The sequence below is a fragment of the Oncorhynchus keta genome, chromosome 36 (assembly GCF_023373465.1).
Source record: "Oncorhynchus keta strain PuntledgeMale-10-30-2019 chromosome 36, Oket_V2, whole genome shotgun sequence".
NCBI lineage: Eukaryota > Metazoa > Chordata > Actinopteri > Salmoniformes > Salmonidae > Oncorhynchus > Oncorhynchus keta.
Window position 1 is genome coordinate 24,271,946 of NC_068456.1, and position 10,887 is coordinate 24,282,832.

At 46.6% G+C, this 10,887-nt stretch overlaps 1 protein-coding gene across 1 annotated transcript; it reads left to right on the forward strand.

Annotated features, from left to right (window-relative positions):
- Positions 1-733: 733 nt before the first annotated feature.
- LOC127916469 (uncharacterized) lies at positions 734-1,423 on the forward strand. The gene is made up of 2 exons (XM_052498251.1): positions 734-748; positions 977-1,423. The coding sequence occupies exons 1-2, from the start codon at positions 734-736 to the stop codon at positions 1,421-1,423; spliced, it is 462 nt and encodes a 153-aa protein (XP_052354211.1).
- The last annotated feature ends 9,464 nt before the right edge of the window (positions 1,424-10,887 follow it).

The following is a 10,887-nucleotide window of genomic DNA, read 5'->3' on the forward strand; positions in this document are numbered from 1 at the left end:
TTTCATTTGCAATTTTCAGAAATCGCTAATGTTGCGTTATGGTAATGAGCTTGAGGCTGTAGTCACGATCCCGCATGCGGGATGGGGCGGCCTAAGAGGTTTTAAGTGATTGATAAGACTGAACCAGATCCATGGTAATTAATGAGGTAAGAGGCGGCAGGATAGCCTAGTGTTTAGAGCGTTGGACTAGTAACCGAAAGGTTGCAAGTTCGAATCCCCGAACTGACAAGGTACAAATCTGTCGTTCTGCCCCTGAACAGGCAGTTAACTCACTGTTCCTAGGCCGTCATTGAAAATAAGAATTTGTTCTTAACTGACTTGCCTAGTAAAATAAATAAAAAATTATTAAATGTATTTAAGTGAGTGATAAGACTGAACTAGATCCATGATAATTAATGAGGTAAGAGATCATTATTAAATGTATTTAAGTTATTGATAAGACTGAACTAGATCCATGATAATTAATGAGGTAAGAGATCATTATTAAATGTATTTAAGTTATTGATAAGACTGAACTAGATCCATGATAATTAATGAGGTAAGAGATCATTATTAAATATGTTTAAGTGATTGATGTGACTGAACTAGATCCATGATAATTAATGAGGTAAGAGATTATTATTAAATGTATTTAAGTTATTGATAAGACTGAACTAGATCCATGATAATTAATGAGGTAAGAGATGATTAAATATGAATATGTTTAAGTGATTTATAAGACTGAACCAGATCCATGATCATTAATGAGGTAAGAGATGATTAAATATGTTTAAGTGATTGATGTGACTGAACTAGATCCATGATAATTAATGAGGTAAGAGATTATTAAATATGTTTAAGTTATTGATATGACTGAACTAGATCCATGATAATTAATGAGGTAAGAGATTATTAAATATGTTGAAGTTATTGATAAGACTGAACTAGATCCATGATAATTCAATAATCATTGTTGTGTTGCACCTTTAACCAATAGCTTAACAAATGCCCAGCCAGCCCGCCCAGCCAGCCCGCCCAGCCCGAGCCGCCTGCACGCCCAGCCAACCCGCCCAGCCAGCCCGAGCCGTCTGCACGCCCAGCCAGCCTGCCCGCCCAGCCTGCCCGCCCAGCCAGCCCGCCCAGCCAGCCCGCCCAGCCAGCCTGCCCAGTCAGCCCGCCCAGCCTGCACGTCCAGCCTGCACGTCCAGCCAGCCCGCCCAGCCAGCCTGCCCAGCCTGCACGCCCAGCCAGCCCGCCCAGCCAGCCTGCCCAGCCAGCCCGCCCAGCCAGCCCGAGCCGCCTGCACGCCCAGCCAGCCCGAGCCGCCTGCACGCCGAGCCAGCTCGCCCAGCCAGCCCGAGCCGCCTGCACGCCCAGCCAGCCCGCCCAGCCAGCCCACCCAGCCAGCCCGAGCCGCCTGCACGCCCGACCCCCACCAGTCTAGTAAATTTAACAATTTTAATTGTTTTTTTTATGTCTCAAGAGAAAGGTTTGAAAACAAGAGTTTAATAAAAACACACTTAAACCTACACATGAACACACAGAAACAGTACATCCTCCACATAATTCATATCATAGGCTTAATATTACTTTAGAGCTCCTTTGACTTGCACATAATATAGCTGGGTCACCTCGTCCTGCCCCTAGGGGTCCACGACCCTGCAGCGCCCCAACCCAAACCCCCCCCACTCAGCTTTAGGATATTAGTGAAACATTCATTATTGGTTTCAGGTGTGTTAGGCCAAGGCCAGAGTGACAACCGACAGTACGGCAGACCCCCAGGGCCAGGACTGAGCAGGCCAGCACCCATTGCCTAAAAAGGTATCACCCCTGACGTGGGCATGTTTTCATCCAGACCTTATGAAACTTGCACAGTACACCCTTAATCCTCTAATAAATCAAATCTAGTGATACATAACTTGGCATTTCTTCCATCCATTGTGGGAGGATAACCAACCTTCTAATTAATGGCAATGCATTTACTAGCTGCTTTAAATGCTAGGTTACACAGTTTCTTCTGATAGATCTCCAGTATCAACATTTCAAAGCAAACAAAAACAGGGAGAAAGGAGAATCTGTAGACATGGTGAGATAAAAGAAGATACTCTTTGCCAGAATTCAGCCCGCCTTCACAAGACCATAACATATGCAAATATGCCCCCTTTTGTGTTTTACACCTCCAGCAGAATAATACATTTCTGAGTGCATGATATTCAGTTTCCCTGACATATAGTAGGTTCTATGGATGGTCTTAAACTGCAGTAATTTAAGTCTGAGATTATATGAACATGACTGGGCATTCTAACACATCTGTATCCATTCATCATCATCGATAGTGTCTCCCAGGTCTTCCTCACACTTTTGTTTTACATGTTTTGCTGGCTTGTCCAGTGTTTGCTGCACAGAGAGAAAAAAGTGTTGTGTTTGCAAAAGTTCACCTCTGCGCTGTCACAGACTGGTCTTCCCTGGCTGACTGACCCTGATGTGACCCCTTTCACCATCTGATCCTGTTCAGATGAGGCATGACAAAGAACTATCTTGGTGTACATTTATACATTATATTATCCAAGAATAGAATCAATGGTTCAATGATTGAAATGACCATTATTCCCAGATACTGAAAATGGCGCCGACAGAGATGGTAGCCTCACTTTGAGTTCTTAGGAAACTAGGCAGTATTTTGTTTTTATTATATTTTGTATTATTATAGTTATTATTATATTATAGTATTATTTTTTGCATTGTTACCCCAGAAAATCTTAAGTCTTATTACATACAGCACGGAAGAACTATTGGATATAAGAGCAACGTCAATTTACCAACGTTACCACCAGGAATACGACTTTCCCTAAGCGGACCCTCTGTTCGGACCACCACCCAGGACAATGGATCTAATCCCAGTAGCCGACTGAAAACAACGACTCCGCAGAATGGGCAGATGGATCGGCCTCCTGGTCAGGCTCTGTAGATGTGCACATCACCGCTCTTGGGTATACTACTCATGTACCAATGTCCAGTCTCTTGACAACAAGGTAGACAAAATTTGAGCAAAGGGTTGCCTTCCAGAGAGACATCAGAGGTGTAACATTCTCTGTTTCACAGAAACATGGCTCTCTCGGGATATCCTGTCGGAATGGTTTCAGCCACGGGGCTTATCCATGCATCGTGTCGACAGAGATAAACACCACTCTGGGAAGAGGAATGGCGGGTGTGTATGCTTTATGATTAACAACTCATTGTGTAATCATAACAACATACAGGAACTCAAGTCCATCTGCTCACCCGACCTAGAATTCTTTAAAATCAAATGCCAGCCATTTTACCTACAAAGAGAATTCTCATCAGTTATAGTCACAGCTATGCACATTCCCCCTCAAGCAAACACCAAGATAGCCCTCAATGAACTTCACTGGACTCTATGTAAACTTGAAACTATATATCCGGAGGCTGCATTTCTTGTAGCTGGGAATTTTAACAAAGCAAATGTGAGAACAAGGCTACCTAAGTTCTATCAGCATATTGATTGCATGACACGCAGGGCTAATACTCTTGACCGCTGCTACTCTAACTTCCGCGATGCATACAAAGCCCTCCCCTGCCCTCCCTTTGGCAAATCCGATCACGACGCCATCTTGCTCGTACCGTTTCATAGGCAGAAACTCAAACAGGATGTACCAGAGACAAGAACCATTCAGAAGCCACTCTTCAAGATTGTTTTGGTCACACGGACTGGAATATGTTCCAGTCATCCTCAGAGAACAACATTGACCTATATGTTGACTTGGTGAGTGCATTTATAAAGAAGTGAATTGGAGATGTTGTACCCACTGTGACTATTAAAATCTACCCTAACCAGAAACTGTGGATGGATGGCGGCATTCGTGCAAAACTGAAAGCACGATCCACCGCATTTAACCATGGAAAGAGGTCTGGAAATATGGCTGAATATAAACAGTGTAGTTATTCCCTCCTCAAGGCAATCAAACAAGCCAAATGCTGGTACATGGAAAAGGTGGAGTCGCAATTCAACGGCTCAGACACGAGATGTATGTGGCATGGCTTTACAGGAAATCACATACTACAGAAACATAAACAACCATGTCACGAACAACGACGTCACGCTTCCAGACAAACTAAACACCTTCTTTGCTCGCTTTGAGGATAACACAGTGCCACCGTCCCGGTTCACTAACAAAGACTGCCACCCCCTTCTCCATGGCTGACGTGATTAAAACATTTTAACATTTTAACCCTCGCTAGGCTGCTGGCCCAGACGGCATCACTAGACGCGTCCTCAGAGCATGCGTAGACCAGCTGGCTGGTGTGTTTACATACATATTCAATTACTCCCTATCCCAGTCTGTTGTCCCCACATGCTTCAAGATGGCTAGCATTGTTCCTGTTCCTGAAGGCAGTTAACTGAACTAAATGGCAACCGCCCTGTAGCAATCACTGTCATCATGAAGTGCTTTGAGAGGCTAGTCAAGGATCATATCACCACCACCTTACCGGCCACCCTAGACCCACTTCAGTTTGCATACCGCCCCAACAGGTCCACAGATGACACAATCGCCATCACACTGCACACTGCCCTATCCTATCTGGACAAAACTATGACCTTTGTAAGAATGCTGTTCATTGACTACAGCTCAACACCATACTACCCTCCAAGCTCATCATCAAGCTGGAAGACCTGGGTCTCAACCCTGCCCTGTGCAACCGGGTCCTGGACTTTCTGATGGGTTGCCCCCATGTGGTGAAGGTAGGAAACAACATCTCCACTTTGCTGACCCTCAACACTGGAGCCCCACAAGTGTGTGTGCTCAGCCCTCTCCTGTACTCCCTGTTCACCCACGACAGTGTGGCCATGCACGACTCCAACTCAATCATCAAGTTTACAGACAACATAACAGTAGTGGGCTTGATCACCAACAACGACGAGACAGCCTACAGGAAGGAGGTGAGGGCACTTGGAGTATGGTGTCAGGAAAACAACCTCTCACTCAACATCAACAAAACAAAGCAGATGATCGTGGACTTCAGGAAACAGCAGAGGGAGCACCCCCCTATCCACATTGAAGGGACAGCAGTGGAGAAAGTGGAAAGTTTGAAGTTCCTGGGCCTTATCCATCACAGACAAACTGAAATGGTCCACCCACACAGACAGTGTGGTGAAGAAGGTGCAATAGCGCCTGATAAACTTTTTCATATGCACAATCGAGAGCATCCTGTCGGGCTGTATCACAGCCTGGTACGACAACTGCACCACCCTCAACCACAAGGCTCTCCAGAGGGTGGTGCGGTCAGCACAACGCATCACCTGGGGCAAACTACCTGCCCTCTGTGACACTTACAGCACCCAATGTCACAGGAATGTCAAAAAAAAGATAATCAAGGACAACAACCACTCAGGCCACTGCCTGTTCATACCGCTATCATCTAGAAGGCGAGGTCAGTACAGGTGCATCAAACCTGGGACCGAGAGATTGAAAAACAGCTTCTATCTCAAGGCCATCAGACTGCTAGACAGCAACCAGTAACTCAGAGAGGTTGCTGCCTACATTGAGACCCAATCACTGGACACTTTAATAAATGGATCACTAGTCACTACTTTAAATAATGCCACTTTAATAATGTTTACATATCTTACATTACTTTTATCACGTGTATATACTGTATTTTATACCATCTATCGCACCTTGCCTATGCCACTTGGCCATTGCTCATCCATATACTTATATGTACATATTCTCATTCACCCCTTTAGATTTGTGTGTATTAGGTAGTTGTTGGGGAATTGTTTTATTACTTGTTAGATATTAATGCACTGTCGGAACTAGAAGCATTTCACTACACTTGCATTAACATCTGCTAACCATGTGTATGTGACCAATAAAATGTGATTTGATTTGAGATACCAGACTGTACCCATCAACTCAAGATGGAACTTTGTATATATTCACTGATTCTTACAATAAACTACAAAATTCCCCTGAGCTCCATAGACTGGTCTTCCGTTGCTGTCTGACCTTGCAGGGACACCTGTCACCACCTGATCCTGCTCAGACATGATGAGCATAGTGTTGTCTACTGACTGTGCATCATGGCATTGAAGCCTGCATAGCAGTTTATACCGTGTCAGTGTGAAAAGTAGGGAATTAGCTAGTGAAACTGACAGATCAATAACATTACAGTGCTATACTGATGAGTAAAATTTCACATTGCGCTGAAAGAAAATGTCTGAATATCGGTCTTGAATTGTTCGGCCAATGGTTTCATCATTTGATTAAGGTCAAGTGGGATTGAGGCAAAATTAATAGCTAAAGTTAGTTAACCTGCTAACTAACTACCATTAGCTAACTTTTGGCTAGCTCTAGCTAATGGTACATTAAATTGACTTTTGTTGAAACGGGATAAAACAAAGGCTACAAAACATTTCCATACACAACAGATGTTTGCTCCCTGATAGCTTAGAGGCTAGCTAGTGCTGAACTGTCTGTGGTAGCTACTAGCTAGCTAACTAGCTGCTAGTAGTCTATTCACTTCAGTCGAGAGGGGATGAAACATTATATTAGGTAATGTAACATGTCAGTTACACTACTAGATCATCAATGGGAAAAAATACTCCCCTCCCCCCTGTCAAACAGCATTTACCTTGCCAGCTACACAGTTGAAGTCTACAGTTTATACACACCTTGGCCAAATACATTTAAACTCAGTTTTTCCCAATTCCTGACTGTTAGGGATTTCCTCCTCTTCTTCCGAAGAGGAGAGGCGCAAAGGATCGGAGGACCAATATGCGGTGTGGTAAGTGTCCATGGTTCTTTTAATACGAAATAGTACACATGAACAACTGAATACAACAAACAATAAACGTGGAAAGGCTGTTTAGGTTATCTTTTTTATTTTTATAAAAAATAATTTATTATCTTCAATACCATACATTCTTTACAACTCATAATTTTCATACATACTCAAATAATGGTATTTTAATTAAACTAATTTAACTAAACATAAACCCCAAACAAAACCTCAGGGGAGCATCTTCCCTCCCCGTCACCCTACAAAATACCTTTCCCTATCTCCCCGTCCCTAATCTATCAGCCCTAAACCCCCCTTCCACCTCTCCCGATCAGCATGCTGCCCCCACTTCCTCTCCTCCCTCTTCATCCTCCCCCTCAAATCTCCTTCCACCCTCCTCACTATCCCTTCCACCCCCCAATCTCTCCCTGTCTTCACCATGTTCTGCCTGGCTTCCCACAGCCCCCGTTTAAAGAGACTCATGAGAAGCCAGAGCAGAAACCTGTCCCTATCCGTCCCTCTCGCTCTCCCTACACCTCTCTCTAACCTGGCCCACGTCAATACAAAATCCCCCCTTACCAAACCTAACAACACCCGTGCCCTAGCCCATACTACTCCGGCAAAGGCACAATCCCAAAAGACATGGCGCACAGTCTCCTCCCTGCCACAAGAGGATCTTGGACAGGTGGGGGATTGCACCAAACTATACCGGTACATGATGGAACGTACCGGCAAGCACTTATGGAGGCTCAACCAATTCAGGTCCTTGAGCCTGTTGTCCAGACCCCGCACCTGCACTCCCTCCCAGACCACTTCCGAGATGCCCACTACAGGCGCCGGACTCCCTGCCTTTCTGACCTCCTCGTACAGGTGCCTGTGATCTAAACCTACTCGGGCAACTTCAACCTCAGGGTGCGCACGCAGCCACTTGGCCGCATGACCAAAGTGCCACGGCAGCTGTTCCGCCCGAGGACCCGTGTTAGACCACACCATTACGCTTCTCGCCTGATACGAGAAGAACACCCGCAGGAGGTAACCGGACGGGTGTATCACTGGATGATCAAGCTCCGTTAACAAGAAAGAAACAAAAATTGTGTCCAGCTTGAGGGGGAAATGTGGTACCCCCCTACCTCCCTCCCCGATGGGACAGATCATGCGTGTCCTGGTGACCCACTCGCACCTGCCACTCCACATGAACTGAAACACAAGCCTCACTAGAGGCCTCCTCAGACAAGCCGGCAATGGGTAGATGTATGCCAAATACAAAAGAGACGGCAACACATCCACCTTTAGGACCAGCACTTTGCCCATAAAAGACAAATACCTAGCCTTCCACATTGCTAGCTTCCTCTGTACCACTGCGATACGCATGTTCCAGTTTAGCGTCGCTGAGCCGGAGGTCTCAAAATGGACCCCGAGAATCCTCAGGGCCCCCTCACAGAGAGAGAACCCCCCAGGCACATCCATTCTACCGCGCCATCTTCCGAAAAACTTGACGGAAGACTTTGCATGGTTCAGAACTGCTCCCGACGCTCGGGTGAAATCCCCAAAGATGGCAAGGGACCTTGTTAGGCACGAGTCCTTGCACAGCAGCAAGGAAGTGTCGTCGGCGTACTGCGTCATCTTAACACGCAGAAGAACGAAGAGGAGAGCCGAGAGTGGGCACCCCTGCCTGACCCCAGACGAGAGGTCAAAAACGTCACTCAAGTGACTATTTACACTAACTCGGCACCCCGCTCCGACATATAATGTACGAATCCATCCTATGAACTTCTCCCCAAATCCTAATCGACCGAACACTGAATAAAAAGGATCTATTCACGCGATCAAAGGCTTTCGCCTGATCTAGCGCTGCTACCATTAAAGGCAGTCCTCTATCTTCAACCCAAGCGATGGAGTCCCTGATTAACTGTAGGTTCCATCTAATAGAGCGGCCCTCTACTCCGCACGTCTGATCCTCATGGACGACGTAGGGAAGGGCTGTGCGCAACCGGTCTGCTAAAACCTTTGCAAGTAGCTTGTAATCTACACACAGCATGGTCAACGGCCGCCAGTTGCCAAGGTCTGTTACTTCCCCCTTCTTATATAAAAGTGACAGCACACCAACAGCCATTGATCCCCCCGGGACCCCCGTGTCAAGGATGGCCTTCAAGACTTCGAGGACCACTGGTCCAAGTATACCCCAAAACTTGAGATAAAACTCAGCCGGCAGCCCATCCATCCCAGGCACCTTCCCTTTTCCCATCCTCCTAAGAGCGCTCTCAACCTCTTCTAGTGAAATCTGGGCCACCATCACTTCTCTAATGTCCTCCGGCAACCGCCTGGACAAGTGTTCTAAAAACACATTTCCCTGCTCTACATCTATTTCCATTTCCTTAAATAAACCTTGGAAATGATCAGTTGTCACCCTGACCATATCCTCTGGTTCTCTAACTATACTACCATTTTCTTCCCTAACGCCATGCATTACCTTCCTACTCTGTCTGGCCCTAACTGACTTAAAGAACATAGCAGAACAAGTCTCATTGTGTTCTAGAAAGCCACTATGCGCACGCTCCAGGAAAGCTCGAGCCTTCCGCTCCTGCAACTCCCTGAGCTGCGCCTTTAAGGTTGCGGATCTCTCCCAGTCAATCGACCCGCCGAGGTTGCCTGCCTCGTACTCAAGTTCAATTAACCTTTGGATACGATCCACCTCCCTCCTCTCCTCCCTTTGTTTCCTCTTGCAATACCCTATTATAAAAGCCCTAATCCTCACCTTAACTAATTCCCACCACTCTAACACCCCGTCGCACATGGACCGGAGGCCTTCAAGCCTCCAAAAGAAACCATAAAAACCGTCAACAAAAGCCTGCTCCTCCAGCACATCCCGATCTAACTTCCAGTACCCCCTACCAAAGAGGCAGACTGGCGACCCCACCTGCAGGAGCACCTCGTCGTGATCCGAAAAGAAAACAGGCAACAGCCGCCCAGACAACTTACCCAAAGACCTGGGTACAAAAATATAGTCGAGCCTCCGCTCAACCCCCCTGGAGTTGTGCCATGTAGGACCGGCCATTTTCGGAGTAGTGTGCAGACCACCATATACCAGACCATGGCAAGCCATTAGCCCGGTAATGGCGCCTGCACTGCTATCCCCCCTATTCCTAAATCTGTATCAAAATCCTCCCTATCACTAATTTCCTATTTGTTACACACAGGGGCGTCAGACAGTCCACCATCTCCCTCCTGTCTGCCACCACCTGTGGCCCATACACCACCACTAATCTAAATTTACAATCCCTTATCGTGACATCCACCCCTATAACCCTCCCCTGCATTACCACAAAAGAATCCTCCACTTTTACCTCCCTGTGCCCACACAAAATCCCTACCCCGATGAGTGCACCCCCAATACCCCAAACCGACTCCCCCTTGTCCCACTCCCTCTTAAACCTACTAACATCCCCTCCATCCCTCAGGTGAACCTCCTGTAAAAAACAAAAATCAAACCCCACACCCTCCAAATAACTAAAAACCGCCCTCCTCTTAACAAAATCCCTTAAACCCCTTACATTTAAACTAACAAAAGTAAAATTAGACCCCATGAAAAAATAAAATAAAAACATGTAATACACTCAAATTCTAAACCCAGACAGAAAAAAAACAAAAACAGGAGACTCACCCGATACTCCCCTGCTCCATATCTACCGGTGAGAACACCATCCGTACTCCCGACATCCCCCCCCTCTTCCTCCATCTCACCAACCCAGGATGCAGGAATAGTTTTTGGCTGGTCTACCCCCACACTCCTCCCCCTCCCCAGTGCTGCAGCTGGTTTGGAAAAAAAAATTGGGGAGGCTGAGTCCCCAAACAAAAAACTCCCCACCTCCTCCTGTACCCAGTCCTGAGTCTTGTTAGGTGTGTCCCCACTCAACAGAAGTTGAGGGCCTGGGGAAACCAGCACCAACCCAGAGGTTTCTCCCACCCCCATCACTCTCTTGGCCATCCCCTCCCTCTCACTGTCAGCCAATCGCACCCTCCTCTTCATTCTCTTCTTTGGTGATGGTGGCAGTGGAGAGATACCACCCCCCCCCGCTAGCTCCTCCACCATACCCCTCATCTCTTCCA